This window comes from Malaclemys terrapin, chromosome 6, assembly GCF_027887155.1.
Source record: "Malaclemys terrapin pileata isolate rMalTer1 chromosome 6, rMalTer1.hap1, whole genome shotgun sequence".
Lineage (NCBI taxonomy): Eukaryota > Metazoa > Chordata > Testudines > Emydidae > Malaclemys > Malaclemys terrapin.
In genome coordinates this window covers 90,349,090-90,368,133 of record NC_071510.1, presented here as the reverse complement: position 1 = coordinate 90,368,133, position 19,044 = coordinate 90,349,090, and the positions used below count along the sequence as shown (strand labels likewise).

At 37.1% G+C, this 19,044-nt stretch overlaps 1 protein-coding gene across 1 annotated transcript in view; it reads left to right on the top strand.

Moving 5' to 3' along the window:
- The window catches only part of HOMER1 (homer scaffold protein 1), a 134,739-nt gene that overhangs the window by 64,185 nt on the left and 51,510 nt on the right, over positions 1–19,044 (top strand). The window contains exon 5 of the mRNA XM_054032977.1: positions 1,803–1,945. Coding sequence (XP_053888952.1) covers positions 1,803–1,945 — 143 coding nt within the window. The remainder of the gene's footprint in view (positions 1–1,802; positions 1,946–19,044) is intronic.

Here is a 19,044-nt window from a genome sequence, read left to right as displayed (position 1 = left end):
AGCTTGTGGTCCACTACGACCCCCAGATCCTTTTGTGCAGTACTCTTTCCTAGGCAGTCATTTCCCATTTTGTATGTGTGCAACTGATTGATCCTTCCTAAGTGGAGTACTTTGTCCTTATTGAATTTCATCCTATTTACTTCAGACCATTTCTCCAGTTTGTCCAGATCATTTTGAATTCTAATCCTATCCTCCAAAGCACTTGCAGCCCCGCCCAGTTTGATATCATCTGCAAACTTTATAAGTGTACTCTCTATGCCATTATCTAAATAATTGATGAAGATATTAACAGGACCGGACCCAGAATTGATCCTGTGGGACCCCACTTCATATGCCCTTCCAACTTGACTGTGAATCACTGATAACTACTCTCTGGGAATGGTTTTCCAACCTGTTATGCACCCACCTTATAATAGCTCCTTCTAGGTTGTATTTCCCTTGTTTGTTTATGAGTTGGTCCTGCGAGACAGTATCAAAAGCCTTACTAAAGTCAAGATATACCACATCTACCACTTCCACCCCATCCACAAGTCTTGTTACTTTGTCAAAGAAAGCTATTAAGTTGGTGTGACGTGATTTGTTCTTGACAAATCCATGCTGACTGTAACTTATCACCTTATTATCTTCTAGGTGTTTGCAAATTGATTGCTTAATTATTTGTTCCATTATATTTCTTGGTACTGAAGTTCAACTGACTGGTCTGTAATTCCCCGGGTCGTCCTTATTTCCATTTTTATAGATTGGCACCCTATTTGATGTTTTCCAGTCCTCTGGAATCTCTCCCATCTTCCATGACTTTTCAAAGATAATCACAATGGCTCAGATATCTCCTCAGTCAGCTCCTTGAGTATTCAAGGATGTATTTCATCAGGCCCTGGTGATTTGAAGACATCTAACTTTTCTAAGTAATTTTTAACTTGTTTTTTCCCTATTTTAGCCTCTGATCCTACCTAATTTTCACTGGCATTTACTATGTTTGATGTCCAATCGGTATTAAGCTTTTTGGTGAAAATTGAAACAAACAAGTCATTTAGCACTTCTGCCATTTCCACAAGTCCTCAAATCTTGATTTTTAAAGACTTCAAGTTACAGAGAATCCACCATTTACTCTTGTTCAAACCAGGAAATTACCCAGGCCCCATGCTGCAGAGGAAGCTTAACACACTCCCCAGGATCTTTGTCAATCTGACCTGGGGGAAAATTCCTTCCCAACTCCAAGTGGGCATCCTCCACTACCCAGACAGCTGAGAGAGAATTGTTGCTTTTATGTTCAGTAGCATTTGTTTTTACCGATCACTTATATTGATGGTACTTTCTCAAAGTTAGTCCCATATGTGGCAATTTGATTTAACTGCAATACTGATAAGATGTGAGAATTTGTTTGAAAGGATCAGATTAGAAACAGCCTTTGATATTTTCAAAGGCAGGAAAGAATTTCTCACTTTTGGAATACCAGTTGGCTGCAGGTAAATAATTCAATATCTAATGGAAGCTCTAATTATATGAGAGCACTAATTATAATTTGATTGACCTACTTGTGTACTTGTTGATGTATTGTACATATTGATGTGTACAGTCTTTTCGTATAAGTAATATTAAGTTTCTAAATCATCACTTGATAGCTTGGGTGTTTGTTTGGTTTTTCAAATTTGTATACTGATGATTTTGGGTGCCTCAGCTTAATGTCATTTTAAAATTAGTAACCATGCACTTAAAAATGTTAATTTTGTCATTGTTTATATGCAGATTGTGGCATAAGCTTAGTAGATAATTGTAATTTTTTTTTTTTTTTTTAACTAAAGGAATCAGCAGGAGGGGACATTCAATCTCCTTTAACACCAGAAAGCATTAATGGAACAGATGATGAAAGAACAACTCCAGAAGTGACACAGAACTCGGAACCAAGGGCTGAACCAACCCAGAATGCATTGCCATTTACACATAGGTACAGATTCAGTTCACACGTATTAATTAAGTAATACATGTTTACTTCATTGTTAAAGGGAACTTTTTTTCTTCAGATGGCTCCAAAATGGCAGTGTCCTGAATTAAAGAATCTAATATTCTTTTTTAAAAAGCAAAATACAGGACTCAGCTTCATGTTTGCAATACAGTCTGTTTTCACAGAAAAATTGTATAGGAAAATCTACTGAGGAGGTTTTTTGGAATTTCTCTTACAATGTGAATATTTTAGTACAAGCACTTTATTCCTAAACACAAGGTGTCCCTTTAACAAGAAGCAATACTTACATGCCTGAGACCTCAGCAGAATTAACTGCTTCAAAGAACTTGTTCCAATTAACTTACATTTTTTTTGTTCACTTTAAATTATTTTAAAAGACTGATAACATTAGACTCAGCCTGGTGGTGATAAGTTGTTGGAAGATGAATGTGTCTATGTAATCCTGAAGTGCTTACATTTAAAGCAGCCTTCTAATTAAACATCTCTCTGACCATTTAAAATATTCCTCAATATTTTTTTCAAAATATAGAAGAAAGTTACATTTGCGCTTCAGCATGAATTATAATTTATTAAACTGAGCATGTTTTGCTCCACTGCCCCTTAGGAAGATTGAAACAATGTTTTTATTTAAAGTTGAAAGTTCTAAGCTAAAATGGATCTAGCTTGAATATTAGAAATTATAATAAATGGGACATTCTTTCTCTACAAGCAGAATAAGTAGAGCAGGAAAAAGTTAGGTAAATATATAAGTCAAGCAAAGTTTGAAATATTAAATTTCTCTTAAATTATGAGTTTGATTCAGTTTAAGAAGAGTTTAAAACTCTTAAATTGCTAAGATTGTGCTTGAGAGACTGGGCGACAACAGAATCTTTTGAAATTTTGTGGGGGAAAATCAGGATGAGCAGAGACATGGACTTTAAATTGTTCAAGAATTCAGTGTTCCTTATGAAGAATGTGTTAACATCACCTGGAAAAGCTCACAAATTTCCAAACTCTAAAATACTCCTCATTTTGCACTTGAAAATTCTTTGACGAGTGACTGTGTGTGTTGTCATTTTTATATTTGAACTGTCACCAATATAGTCCCAGTATGTCTGTAGAGGAAATGGTCTTTTTTTTGAGAGAGAGAGAAAGATTGTTATGTTTTTGAGGGAGGAATATTCAAAATACAGTAGACGCTTGTTTGCAGCAACGGCTTGTTAAAAGCAACCATTGCTGATGAGCAATGTTTCCCCGGGACAACTTTTTCTACTGTGAATTGTCAACACTCCCCATAGCAACAGCCATTTAGGAGCAACATAGCAAAAGGATAACAATATGTTGCTACTAGGGCTGTCGATTAATCGCAGTTAACTCACGTGATTAACTCAAAAAAATCAATCGCAATTAATTGCCGTTTTAATCGCACTGTTAAACAATAGAATACCAATTGAAATTTATTAAATATTTTGGATGGTTTTTCTACATTTTCAAATATATTGATTTCAGTTACAACACAGAATACAAAGTGTACAGTACTCACTTTATATTTTATTACAAATATTTGCACTGTAAAAATGGTAAACAAAAGAAATAGTATTTTTCAATTCACCTCATGCAAGTACAGTAGTGCAATCTCATTATCGTGAAAGCGCAACTTACAAATGTATATTTTTTTTGTTAGATAACTGTACTCAAAAATAAAACAATGTAAAACTTTAGATCCTACAAGTCCACTCAGTCCTTGTTCAGCCAATCGCTAAGAGAAACAAGTTTATTTATTTTTACATGAGATAATGCTGCCTGCTTCTTATTTACAATGTCACCTGAAAGTGAGAACGGACATTCACTTGACACTTTTGTAGCTGATATTGCAAGGTAATTACGTGCCAGATATGCTAAATATTTGTATGTCCCTTCAAGCTTTGGCCGCCATTCCAGAGGACATGCTTCCACACTGATGATGATGCAATAATAAGGCGTTAATTAAATTTGTGACTGAACTCCTTGAGGGAGAATTGTATGTCTCCTGCTCTGTGTTTTACCCGCATTCTGCCATACATGTCATGTTGTAGCCATCTCAGATGATTACCAAGCATGTTGTTCGTTTTAGAAACACTTTCACTGCAGATTTGACAAATCGCAAAGAAGGTATCAATGTGAGATTTGTAAAGATAGCTACAGCACTTTGACCCAAGATTTAAGAATCTGAAATGCCTTCCAAAATCTGAGAGGGATGAGGTGTGGAACATGCTTTCAGAAGTCTTAAAAAAGCAACACTCCGATGCAGAAACTACAGAACCTGAACCACCAAAAAAGAAAATCAACCTTCTGCTGGTGGCATCTGACTCAAATGATGAAAATGAACATGTGTCGGTCTGCTCTGCTTTGGATCATTATCAAGCAGAACCCAACATCAGCATGGACGCATGTCTTCTGGAATGGTGGTTGAAGCATGAAGGGACATATGAATCTTTAGCATATCTTGCAACACCAGCTACAACAGTCCAATGTGAATGCCTGTTCTCACGTTCAGCTGACGTAAACAAGAAGCAGGCAGCATTATCTCCTGCAAATGTAAACAAACTTGTTGGTCTGAGCAATTGGCTGGACAAGAAGTAGAATTGAGTGGATTTTTGTACATAATTCTACATTTGTAAGTTCAACTTTCATGATAGATTGCACCACAGTACTTGTATTAAGTGAATTGAAAAATACTATTTTTATTTTTACAGTGCAAATATAATACAATTAAATATAAAATGAGCACTGTACACTGTATATTCTGTGTTGTAATTGAAATCAATATATTTGAAAATGTGGAAAACATCCAAAATATTTATATAAATAGTATTCTATAATTTAACAGCATGATTAATCACGATTAATTTTTTTAATCGCATATTAATCGTGATTCTTTTTTTTAATTGCTTGACAGCCCTAGTTGCTACTAATGAGCATCTACTGTATTGCATTTCTCTGAAATCCTGAAGACAGGGTTCTGTCAATGGGTTTATTTAAACTTTTTACATTTGCATGTTTAAATTTTCTATAAATATTTTGTGTGAAAAAGGAAAGGGCTAAGTCCACAGTGTTTTTAAAAAAGAAAATTATGATCATTGCAAGAACTGCCCCTTACATAATGAATAGTCATTTCTGCTACACCAGTATAGTAAATGGACCTCCATCTTCACTGAGTATGCATGGAAAAAATTACTTTGGACGTTTTTTAAATGAACCATATGTACAATTATTTTTCTGAAACTACAGTGTTACAAAACTTTTTCTGCATTTCTCTTTTCTGTCTACTTCATGTATGTATTTTGAGTTTTCTGTTTAATATTCTATTATACTATGTTTAACTTTACTAGCTAAGATTTGTCTTCCAGTATTGACTCTGTATTTTAGAGTGTCACTTATTCATGAAGTTAATTTTCACAAAGCCAGTGTTTCTTTTGCTAATGGCTACTTACAAGTTAGCCAATGAGCCATTCATGTGTTTTCAGAAGAAAATCCAAAGGAGGTAACCTTGTGAAGTTAAATTATTCTGGGTTAAGTAGTTTATACTGTAGTTCAATACAGATTACAGCAAGCCATTTTTCTAATTTTACTAAAAAGCTCAATTGCAGATTTTTATATAGTGGTATTTAACATTGAGAGAAATATTATTCTTCAAGGAGTTTTATTTGTATAAAATGTTTCATATGAAAGTTATTTTTTATTGAGGATTATGAGAACTCAGTCTTTGCTATACTGGAATTCAATATTTTTTCTGATAGATATAAAGTTGCCTCTTTTCAGGAGTAACTCAATTAAGTAAAAACTTTTCCCCCCCGCCCCAGCCTATGACAGAACTAAATTTTGAAAATCAGTTGCCTTGATTTTTCTGTAATGGTTTGGTGTTAGGTTTAATGAAGTCTCAATGGGCCAAATTCTGTAGTGCGTGTACAAAACAGATGTAAAATGAGCTTACGTAGGCAAGTAGTCATGGTCAGAAGTGCAAATATGAGATGGGATTCTACAATGTTGAATGGACGAGTTAGAGAGATGCGGTTTTTGGTGCACTAGTTGGTAGGGTACGCTGTATTGATTTGACAGTTGAGTTTTGCTGTACAATTCAACTTGCAGATGCCCATAGGAAAACCATTTGTGTAAAATGCACACTAAACGTTGTAGATTATCTGGGATTTTCACAAGAACTGAACTATAGACCGGAATTACAGTCCTGTAGTGCCTGCTATATCTTGACAGCATTTCTCAATACTTGGCGGATTTAATCTACATTGATATACCATTCTGATGCTTCCCCACCCAACCCCCACCACTCCGGATGCACAGATAACTAGTGATGGTTATTGCCCATAGCACTGCTGTAAAGAACAAAGTGAATGTCCCCTTTCATTGTCACAGTAGTGCATTTCTGAAATTATTGCTACTATGCAATTGTCAGGTGTCTCCCTGGTGAATGTGTAGTGACAAAGTTGATATCTTGGCAGTGTTTTTGGTTATGAAAACCAATGGAGAGCATGTAAAGGCTCTTATGTGTAGTGCTGGATTTTTAAAATGTTTAATGTTTATTATTGATAGTGTCCACAGTTTGATAGGTACTTTCTAAACAGAAAATCAACCATGATCTTTTCTCCAAGGAGTTCACAAAGAGGGTAGGGAGAAAGGATACAACAAATTAATAGCAAGGTAAAAGTGATGGGCCATTTGGTAAAATAAGGTTAGCTTAACAAGTTTATTTTTCCAGCAAATAGGGTGGGTGGGTGTGGGTGTAATATATATATTATATATATATACACACATTACTCCCAGATGTACAGTATAAGTCAGCTAGTTTTCCCACTGATGGTATAGTAGAAGTGGGTCTTCAGGAGAGTTGTGAATGCAGGGAGTGTGGTTGCCGTGAGCTCAGAAAATGCAGCTCATAGAAGAAGGCATGGGAGCAATGTGGAAGAAGCTGACAAATTGGCAGACAGAGCTAATTTAATGGACAGAGCTGAGGAGGCAGGAGGGCCATGCAGATGAGACAAGGACAGGTACATAAAGAGAGGGAATGAAAGACTTTAGAGGTGGTTACAAGAAGCTTGAACTTGATCCAGTAGCAGGAGAGAGAGGGTAGAAGGATTCAAAGAGGCGATGGTAGAATAACAGTCAAAGAAGGGGATTTTAGTGGCAGTGTTGTGTGGATTGGATGGGGAGGATGTGAGTGTTGATGAGAACAGATGATCAGAGGTGTAGGGGGTGTTACTTTAGTTTGCACCTTTCCTGTTAGTCACTTCTAGTCTGCTAGCACTTCTACAGAACAGGTTTGATTTATAGTTTTCTCATGATGCACTCTCTCTTTGGCCAGCTATACTCCCTTTGACAGATATACACACTCTTCTCTTTGCCTGTTAGTGGAGTTGCTTTTATTTAGCACATTTGCACAATATGTCAGCATCATAAGTTTAGGTCAGAAAAAAGTGTAAGTAGCATTTTTGCACCCAAATAGTAACTTACAGTACCATGTAAATCACCACACCACAGAGCTTTGGCTATTTTGCGAACTTTAACTTTTAATTATTTTAGTTAAATAATTATCAATATTGAGACAAATTCTGCTTGTCACTAAATTGCTGTAACCCCATTCATATTCTGTGAAATATGAAAGTGACTACTGTAGTTAGCATTGACTGATCCAGTAATACTGTTTTGCAGTTCAATCTCTCCCTTTTGCAATAGTTAAAATATAGTATTGCATTAACCTTGCTCTGGTAACTGAAACATAAGATAAAAAATAAAATGATTTGTAGCCTATGATGCCACAAGTAATTGTTGGCATCATGCACTTTTAAAGGTGCACTTTTCACCAGTCTTCTTTCTTCTCAGCCCTGTCTAGGCAATGTATATCCTGTATATGCAAACTAGTTTTTAGGAAGATACTAATGAACCAGAGGTCATGTGTAAAGTAAAATGAGACCTAGTAAAATGCACAAATTATCTTCTCGCTTAACTTGAAAGGGGCAAGAAAGGACTAAGATTTTTAATACCGTCAGATGTGTTGGGTTTTTTTTGTTTTTTGTTTGTTTGTTTTTTGGAGGGGGGGTTAATTCTTTTCCACATCCTCAGTCTGAGTTTTATTTGTAAATGTTAACTGTAAAATTCCATCCAGAGAGAAGAAAGACAGTTAAGAAGGAGCACTTTATTCAGCCTTAGAAAGCAGATCTAAAATTATAAGTTTAATAAATAGGTCAGTGAACTCCTATCTTATTACTTTGAGTTTGCCTAGTAACTGTTTATAAAGTATCAAAGTGTTGTTTTCCTGGCAGGATATATTTCAGTTCTCAATACCTTGTAAAACTATGTGATAAACTTGAGCTTTCAAAGGCTTTACTAAATAGGTGAGGACTTCGTTTTTGACAGATCTTGAAAGATTTTTTTCTCAGCAACCATGACTTGAAGCTGTTACCTCACATTTCATGTAATACAAAATTTTATATATATTTCAGTACAATACATTTGTGGTATGCCAATTAAATTTAATGAAACTTTAAATATATGGTGTTATATTTTGGAAAAAGAAGTGAATGTTCTACATAATGTTTTGACAGTAAACAGATTTATTAATAGATATATATAGCCTGTTCATTAAAATAATTCATATTTTTGTATTCAAATAAGTTTTAATAAGAAAATTTGATTCACTGCCTTAGTGAAAAATAGGCTTTTATTTCAAATGTTGGTTATATCTTAGATCTTTTATTGTCTAGACTGAATACCATTTGACAATGTTGCATGTAAATCCAGTGCTGTAACAACAAAAAAACCTTGCTGCTAGTCCTTGTTTTTTTATGGGTTTTCATTAAAGGTTGTGTGCAGAAATCTTATTAGTAGATCAATTTGCTTCTTTATTTTATATGTTACAATTGCACTTTTGCTAAAAGACTTGAATATTTCTGGGTTTACTTCTGCATTATAGTAAAACTATATTTCATGGATTATGTTGAATTCTTACTAAGTTTGTCTGAGTTACAAAAGAGAAGTTGAGAGTTGAAATAACTGCATTCCCTGACTTAGGGCATATGGAGAAAATTTGTACTGGAATCCAAATGTATATTTTCCCTTTATATTGTCATTTTTAGCTTCTTTTGCATGGTCTTAAAAAAACCAGTTTTGAATGAAATGATTAAATTTGACCTTTTATAAAACAATATTATTGTGGATATAGCTTCTCTAAATAGTAACCTAAAGAGAGCTAGGTTCTTTTAAAAGTTTTGCCTTTTTATAAAATTAAACAGTCTATAAGTGACTGGTAACTTTTTCATTAAAGAGAAGTTCTGTGTGTATAGGAAGAACTCTAATGGATTCAATTGTTTTGTTGTGAAGAGAAAAGAATGCCTTGAGGTGTGCTCAAAGCGCTGACTACTTCACCCATTAAACAACGTAATGTGTTCTCCCTGCCAGTGCTGGCATGCAGCCACTAGTGGTTGCGGGAAGGTGAAGTGGGGGGACGGACCAGCCGCAGGTGGCTTTTACTTCAACCAGCTTGTCCTTCACTACTGTGGAGCACCTGTCTGTGTGCTGTCCTCCTATCCTTTGTGCTCAAGAAGAAGTTCAAGACCAGTATGCTGGTTGTCCACTGTACAAGTGCATAGGGAGAGGGGAAGAGCTTCCTGCTTCCCCCTTCTCCCTGGCACTCCTCATGGGCTTCCAGAATTTAGCCTAAGGAGTTTCCTATCAATAAAAAATTTAAATTCTTAGTGTTTGTCAGTGTTATGTTCTTAATTTGAAAGAAAAATGTTAGCCAACTTTAACTGAATTCATTTAACTCAAATCTTTGAATTTCTTCTAAAAACTTTCCTAATTGTGACAATCCCAGTAAGTAATAAGGAATTTCTAGATTATATAGTCAGGCCTATGAAGACATTCAAACCAGAAAATGTTGTACTGAATATTTAATACAGATCTCTTTGATACTTACCTTTAGTTACACTAGCAATCTCCACAAGTGGGGGTGAAAGAAGGATTAATCATACTGTTGTAAATGTAGACATAAAGCATACATTGCTAGATGCCTTGAAAAATCATGTACAAAACTGAAATCTGCATTGGTTGGAGATAATTTTAGCAAATGTAGGAACTGGTGGTAATTGTAACTAAAATCCATACACCATTAGAATAATCATTTTGTCACTATTTGTTTGACTAATATATAAGTATATCAAGCACATTCTTATAAGACAAAGACAATCATTATGTAGTTTACATAAAAGAATGTTCATACAATCTATATTGTCATGCTGTTTTCCCCTCCAGCTTATCACATCCATAAGAATTCTATATAAAAATTAAAAGTTGGAGATGGCTTGCTTAACGGATTAACTTATTTCTAATATCAGGAACAGCCACAGTCTTCAACCATTCAAAAACCAGATCTCTCAAACCCTATATTTTAAAAAAAATATATTTATTTGATGATAAATACTATTTATGGCTCCATAAACCTGGATTGTGTCCTTCGGTACTTAAAAATAAGGAATCAAATTCCGAGTTCTCTATTGGTTAAGAGAGTTGCTTTTAAGCATAGCCATTAGAATTGCCCCGCCATGTCTCAAGAATACAAATATTTGACACTCATTATTCCTATTCAAATGCCACTCTCACATATAGAGTGATGAGTTTCTTGTCCTTTTGAGGCATTGGTGAAAGAGCTCTATTCCATTCAAATTTTGCTGAGATTATAGGTTAGTGATAAGATTCCTGCTGTTTGATTACTATTTATCATAGTTTTTTCTAGTAAATGTCATTGAGCGTAGTATGTCTTTTATTTTAGTTGTAACATTATATGATTGTTTTGTGTTTGTCCATGTGTGATGCCTCTGGCATTCTTCTATGAGACAGTTTGGTCTGAAATGCTGTGAGAATACATACACAGTTTACAATATCATGAGTTTTAAGACTGTGACCCTTATCTTCCTTCCAATGAAGAAATCTTTAGGGGATGAGTTGTAGGGAAAGCCTTCTATGAAAGATAGTTATGTCACCTTGTCGTGTTCTTACACACACTTCCATCTTTAAGCTTTTTTTGTCATTGTTTGAACATTAGGGCACTGCAAAGAGTAGATTTAAACTGCATGATAGACCTTCTTCATTGTAGGACTAGGGATTCCAAGCTGCCTTCTTTCATTCAGCAAATATCTATCTTGTATTTGTGATACTTTCCACTGAGCTAAATTGAAGAGTCCAACTTTTGTCACAAAGATCTTTCCTGTCAAACATGTCTCTAAACACCTTAAAACATTTAAATCTTGTCACAGAAAATGGACACCAAATAAATGTTGTGAATTCTAGCAAAGTGTATCCCAGAATGATCAAGCAGACTATCATGAAGCATTTTTAACAAGAAATACACAGTTCCGTTGTGGAAATGACATTTCTTGAGTCACCAGTGGGAAGAGGGATGAAGAATTTACTTCTATGTATTTTCTGTAACAATGAATGTCATCTTACTTGGATCTGAAACCACAAATGTGTATTTGGTCAAAGGTAACTCCTAAAAGGCCAAATGAAAGCTGCTTTTCCACCAAAAGGATGAAATTAATAAAACAATTTGCAGCTATTAGGAAAAATTATGATAAAGATGTTAATCCAGATAGCCACAACAATACTTAAGATAGTCATGACTCTTCTCTAAGAAACATGCCTTTTATGAAAAATAAGGGTTCTGCTCTCTCAGGTCACACAACACCTGTTTAACCATATCTCTAACCAGACCTAACTCATCAAATTATAGTAAACATGCTTGCATCCCAATTGGCTAGAGAAGTTCATATGTGAAAGTATTTCATAACCAGAATACTCTGCCTCTTCAGAGTCCTAGCTGAATATAATAATACTTATAAAAATGCTTTAAATTGTCTTCAGAAATGAGGTGCCTAACATTTGTACTCATCAGAAAGATGCCCAGGAACTGGTGACTTTTATCAACCTGCGAGGGGTCATGTTCATCCTTCACTTTGGTGGGGAAACTCTTAAAGGTTTTAAATTTGACTGTTTGTAGCAAAATTATTGCAATCTGTCTTGCAGGTAAGAATATTTAACTCTCATTCACATGATACCTGCTTTCCCCTGCCTCTCCAAGTTAGAGCTGTCCAAAATATACCTGAGCAGTCTGTTACAAATTTAATACACTAGGAGAAAAGAAATGCACTGATGAAATGAAGGAACAATGTACCCATTAAGTTACGACTTATTTGCTTACCATCCTGATACCTCTAAGGGCAAAAGTTTTCATCAAATACAAAAGAGAAAAAATTTATATAATTGCCTCTGCTGCCAGACAAATCTTCCCTTACATAACTCCAACTCAATAAACTAAGTACCTAACTAGATTCTATATCATGGTCTGGTTCCTATGGAGCAGAAGAAAGGCTTGAACTTAGATTTCAGATGTCCGTATTCCTCATGGCTACTAGAAAGGAGTCCAACAGAAGGGCATATAAATTTAAAGAAGAAAAGGCTTAAGAAAGAGAGCCTATGAGCCATATTACTTCTGCTACAAAATAACTGCTTCACTATCTTTTATCTATCCAATATAATCTCAAGGTTAATTTGGTGTTGGTTTTGACTTTTTATGAATACATAGAAGATAAATTCATCTCCTAATTTCCTGTTGTCTGATTTAGCCAAAGTCTGAGGCCTCTAAAACCTCCATCTAATGTTCTTTAATAATAATACCTAGCTGTTATATAGTGCTTTTTCATCAGCACATCTCAAAGTGCTTCACAAAGGAGATTAGTTTCACCAGTAAAGGGCAGTGCATCAGTACCTAAACAAACTCTTCAGCTCCCAGGAGTCCATAGGCTCCAAACCAGCTTTTAAGTAATTTATTTTGAAAACTGATTTAAAGTGGTGTGCATTTAATGTGCGTCAAGTTTTGCAAAGACAAGGCTGTCAGGTTTCACACTTTAAAATCTGTTATTGCACATGCACAATAAACTTTTTTGGAAAAAAAAAACAGCTTTATTCTTGTTATGGTCTACACTAGATTGATAGTACTAAATGCAAACTTGCACATTCATCACAGCTGGGCTAATGGATTAGCGCTGCACCTTTTTAATATATTTTTAAAAACTCATATATGACTGAAAAATCCTCTCTGGTTACTAGAGTGCTGATCAGTCCTCCAGGGACCCAGTTCAAGCCTCATTGGGTTTATATAAAACTGAGGCTGTCATGCAAAATAAAGTTGGGGTATGTGGGGCGGGGGGAAGCGGGTTGAGATGGGGATTGGTATGTGCACATTTCTTAAAATAAGTGGTTTTCCCCTCCCCCTGCGGGCTCTTTGTTTTCCCTTGTTGTTTTATGTTTTTATCCCTTTGCCCTCAAGCATACCCACTGCAGTTTGTCCATTCTCCTATTCCTCTCAAGGTCCTACAGTACATAATTCTACTTTGCTGTTAATCTTTGCTATGTTTGGCTAGAATCCTGCTGTTTTAAAGAAACAACATAAAGTATTTCAGAGATCAGGGCCCAAATTCAAATGTGAGTGTATGTGTGTCTAAGGAAGGCTAGACTGGTGTAACTCAAAAGGAATGTATCCAGAAAAGCAACCACAAGCAGAGAGTAGTTTATTTTAATTAGAATTCTTCTGTCACTTATTCCTTCCCTAAGATTGACAGGGAAGCTACCTGAACATAGATCACTTTTTAATTTGTGCTTTGGTGTATTAATAAGGTTCTACTTTCTGGACACAGAACAATTTTACATTGAAACTTTAACTCATCTTTCCATGTGTATTCTGCGGAAACCATTTCAACACTTTATGTCTGGGAGCACAAGTAGTTCCTTTGATGTACAGTATCCTAGCAGTGAAAGGTTCATCCTGACCTGGAAGTCAGAACAATGCACTTCTTTAGACAATGAATTAACTGTACTGGAAATTGCTATATTTTAAAATGTTCCCTTTAAAATTTCCAGTAAGCTGCTGGTGCAGAGGGAGATCCAGCAGCCCTACATATCTCTGTTTCCCAAGTATGGTCTAATGAGGTTAAGGTTCAGTACAGTAAATAACATGGCCTTGTATTCCAATGTTGGATATACCCCTCCTAGTTCCTTCAGTATTACCCACAGTGTTTCCAGCTTGGACCTGGGTCACCTGACCAAAATTGAGTGTTAGAATCTTGTATCTTCCTCCATATTCTTTGTATCCTGATTTTTTGGTTTTGTTCTTGTTTTTTACCTTTTTTCAAAAGACGAGTGGAGGGCTTTGTTCTTCATATAAGCTTCTTTCATGCCAATCTAGCACACATCATGTGTCCAGGTAAACTTCAATGCATGCCATTTTTTTTAATAGGCAGTATTTGCCAGCAGATGCCACAGTTACTTCTTATTGTAAAGAAAGGGGGATTGTGATATTTCATATGGTAACTAATGGCAAATGATGACTTTTAAAATGCCAAACACTGTACAGATTGCTCTTTTTAGGCAGCTAACACTGACTTTATTTGAGGATAGCAGAGAGGGGAAACAAAATCAGATATCTTTTACTGTTCAGGAGTCCTCTGTTAAACCTTAGAATCTCAAAGATTATGATGATTTTTGCTGGAATCAAGGAAGTTTAGTTATGTACTATAAATCTCAGGGTCTCCTACAAACATGGTCAAAATTTCTGAGCAGATATCTCCAACAATACTGCCGGTTTTGAATTTTTGTCTCTTTTTATTTCACTTGCGTTCCTGGAGTGGTTGGTGACTATTTGTCATGCTGTTGTGTGTTTCCAAACCTTAAAGGGTGGCTGACCAAGTGGAACTGTTTTTTTAATGTAGAGCAGCTTTTCCTGACTTCTGAAAGCTGAGCCACTTCAGAGAAATGAAATCAATTGTGCTCCCACTCCTCACTTCCAACATAAGCTGTTAAAGGCTTAACCATCTTCATTTAGACATTTTCCCACCCCCTTCAGCTAATTCTTTGTACACTAATGTACCTCAGGAGGAGGGACATGCCCCACACTTTGATAGATGAGGCCAGAGATCGGCATTAATCACCACCACCTGCTGCAATAATTAGGGTTGAAAAGTTTATTTTTTTAACCACAATTGGTGTTTATAAGGACCCTATTATGTATGGAAGTTATAATTACCCAATATGTCTCACACTGAAGCTTATGCCACAGTGAACTTCAGTAGTTGGCAACCTACCACATGTGGCGCGTAAGGGTAATGGGGGAAGAGAGAGCTCAGTGGTTTGAGCATTGGCCTGCTAAACCCAGGGTTGAGAGTTCAGTCCTTGAGGGGGCCATTTAGAGATCTGGGGCAAAAATCTGTCTGGGGATTGGTCCTACTTTGAGTAGGGGGTTGGACTAGATGATCTCCTGAGTTCCCTTCCAACCCTGATATTCTATGGTTCTATGATCTTAATAGCTATTGATGATACTCTCAATTTTCCTGGTGAATTATCAATCAGGGATTCACCCAAACTCTGTTTAGGAAATTCACGAAGAAGCGTTTTGGTCAGTCATAAAACACTGTTGTTTTCACAAGCTCTGGGCCCCACACCCTCCGTGGCCTACCAAATTGAGCTTTAGAAGCATTTCAGGGTTAGCTTCCTTTGACTATCAACTGTATTTGAGTCAGAACAAGTTTCTTAGTTGGAAGTTTCCTCTTTGGCTGTGGTTGTAGAATTCCCCCACCTATGACATCTAAATTATCAGTGTTAAATTAAGAATTTTTTTCTTTTAAATTAAATAGGGTGAGCTGGATTCTGAACTGTGCAGAGGGGCTGTCAGCAGTTGATTGCAGCTCCCAATTCTTTCCCCCCCCCACACACACACGTTAGATCTGTTGAGAAACTCTATCTTTTACCTCTGGTGTAAAGTCTTTCAGTGACTATACACCAGTGGGAGATCAGACATGATATAGCTGAATGCTCTTCTGCCCTGGAACATCACTTATCTCCCTCTGCCCCTGGGGTGAGGGGGAGACCAGCACAGGAGCTGACTCTTTTGCCTCTGCCAACTTTGTAGCAGTAGAGTTCCCCTGTGCAACTTTGTGCTGCCTGCATAGGCGCCGACGCCGTGGGTGTTCCGGGGCTAGAGCATCCCGCGGATCAGCTCCTTCCCCTTCCCCCCAGTGCCTCCCGCCCGCTAGCAGCCCTGCCGATCAGCGCCTCCCAAGGGCCGGAAGAAGCAGGGTGGGGTGGGGGCAGGGCCTTGGGGGAACGGGTGGCGGGGGGGCGAGCATCTCTCGGGTATTGACAAAGTTGGCATTCTGATTGCCTCAGTGGTGTAAAGCAGCTGTACTGGGCTGGAGAATCCAACTCCAAGTCTCTACATGTGTGTTGGCAGAATTGTACCTAAGACGTTCTGCCAAACTGCTCATCTTTGATAGCTCCTACATTTAAAAACTAGACTTAAAGAGAGACTTTCATTTTATGATGGTGCTGACGCCTGCATTTAAGAGTCCTCCAAATTTTTGGAGGGGGAAAAAAGCACAGCACTTTTAAACAGAACATTAAATTATTGGAACTATTGAAATAATTTTTGAGTTGTTTGGTTTGAGTCAAATAAATGCTAAACTTCATCAAGATGTTACTTTGCCTTTAAAATGCATTTGAAATACTGGATGTAATATCGGACATCTCTATAGCACTTTTTAATACTAGGAGATCACTTTGCATCACAGTAAAGGAAGAGAAAGTATACCCTAGTGTGTTAGGAAAAACTCCTGTTATGACCTGAAGGCCTATGAGATCTTAAATGTTCACACAAAGCAGACAGCTTGCTTTTAACAATCTCATTCAAAAGGCCCACATAGAGTTTATTGCACGGTACTCTATGGACTCTATTATTTTTGTCAGATTAATTAAAGGATTCCTAAAGATCTTCCCCACCCCCAAATATGAAAATATGCTATTGCAGAAGCAGGAGCGGCGCCAGGGTTTTTGCCACCCTAGGCAGCAGTGCTCCTCCTCTGAGCATTCAGGGGGCCTGGGGTCTTCGGGACGGGGGTCCTTCCACTCCACATCTTCGGGGCACTTCGGCGGCGGGTCCTGGAGCGAGTGAAGGACCCGCCGCAAATTTCCGCCAAAGACCCGGAGCGGAAGGACCCCCCCACCGCCGAATTTCCACCGAGGATGGCAAAATGCCGCCCTCCAAATCCTGCCACCCTAGGCGACCGCCTAGGGTCACCTATTGGAAGCACCAGCCCGATGCAGAAGAGTCTAACAGATATAATAAATTCTTTGGGGAACTGAAAAGAGAACTGCTCAGTCAGACCTCTGTACTTACACAGAGCCACACTGAATGGTGCTTTCATCCATCCACACAGTTTTCTTTAGAGGATCAGGCATATTATTTGCACCTTATGGTAGCCTCCTCAGTTGAGTATTGTTTTGTTGTTGCAAAGTTCTTACTAACTGGGATTGTCACAGTGTTACTTCATTCGAATTTCATAAAGTTTTGCATAAAGTTTAAATAAACAGCATTAAGGCAGAGAATTATTTTTCCTCCTGTAAGAAAATATTAATTTTCTTTTAGCTATTGTCATTTACAACTTTTATCATCACTGTTACAAGTACACAAATCAGATTTATTTTTTGCTGGTATGTGTATGTTTATAAATATGAAATATTGTAGCATCTAAAGATGGTAAACTATTCATCGGAGTGAAATAGAACTGTGCTGTGTTTGCAAATAGTGCAGCTGTATTAAAGTTGAATGACAAACTTTTATAATTGGCATCCTACATGTTTTTGTAGGGACTTGGCAAAACCTGGTTCCTTCCCACCTCTAGTATATGGAGCCACTCCATGAAGAGTACTCCGACCCAAGTAGAAGTAGTCTCCACTGGGCCTTATTGGATAGTAGGAATCTATGTAGCGACAGATCCTCCAAACCGACTTTTGCCTTCCTCAGGCTCACCTATACTTTGTATGCCCTCAACCCTCTCCCCCCTACCCATTTGGTTTTGCTCTAAAAGGGGGGCCCTACCTGAAGGAGGAGGCTGAATTTGCCCCTAAAAAGCAAAGAGTGAAAGTTCACTGAAATGGGTTGAAACAGCTTTGAATTTCCACTTTACTGTAAACATAAATTCATAGATTCCAAAGCTAGAGGGACTATTGTGATCATCTAGTGCTACTCTGATCTTCTGTATAACACAGGTGAGAGAACTTCCCCAAAATAATTCCAGTTCAACAATATCAGAGTTAACTATAAATAGGTTTCCAAAGCCTGCATGTAACAGTGACATTAAAAATTGTAAATGACCATAACCATCCAGTATTAATCCATATGATGTGTCTAGCATATCTTTCCAACTCATTTAATTCACATGCAGAGCAAGAATTAGAGTATAGGGTCCCCAGTCAAGGATTAGGGCACCATTGTTCACACATGTAACAAAAAGACAGTCCCTGCTCTAAAGAGGCTACAATTTGAAATATAAAATGAGAAGAGGGGATTACAACAAACAGACCGGAGGAGTCAGTTGTCTGTTTTTCTGGTTATGTCCCATAATGGTCTAGTTTAAATGCCAAATGTGAATTTGGATGTAATCTTGTGAAATTCAAATCAAGTGGAAACCATGTGATTTGATTAAGCCAGTGTGGGTCAGTCAAAGGAAGCTAACCCTGAAATGCTTCTAAAGCTCAAAATAAACTATCCAATTGCATAGTTTATCAAATAAAATCTTCCCATAACAGAAATGAGATCTTATTCTCCTTTTCCATAGTTAAAAATGGTGAATGAAATGTAAGTAGACTCATCATGTCAGCATAAACCTAAATCTAATTGATCAGTTCAAAGAGCTGTTTCACTTTATTCAGCCTCAAGTTTCAAATTTTAAAAATAAAATGAGATGACAGTATCTGTCCTGTAGAATTGTCAAGTCATGCTTGCCAGAGGCTTGTGTATTGACTACTTTCTTGACATGTTGGGCCAAGTCCTTAGTGAGCCCATGTTGAGTACAGTTGGAGGCAGGGGAGAAAAATGGCTTTAAGTTCCATGAGTTCTGTCACTTGGGGCATTTTCTGTCATTTTAACTACCATGTTGTTTATTGGAGGTTAAAATGCTGCCACCTGCCAGAGCTTATTTCGCCCCCCGCCCCCCAGCGATCTCGAC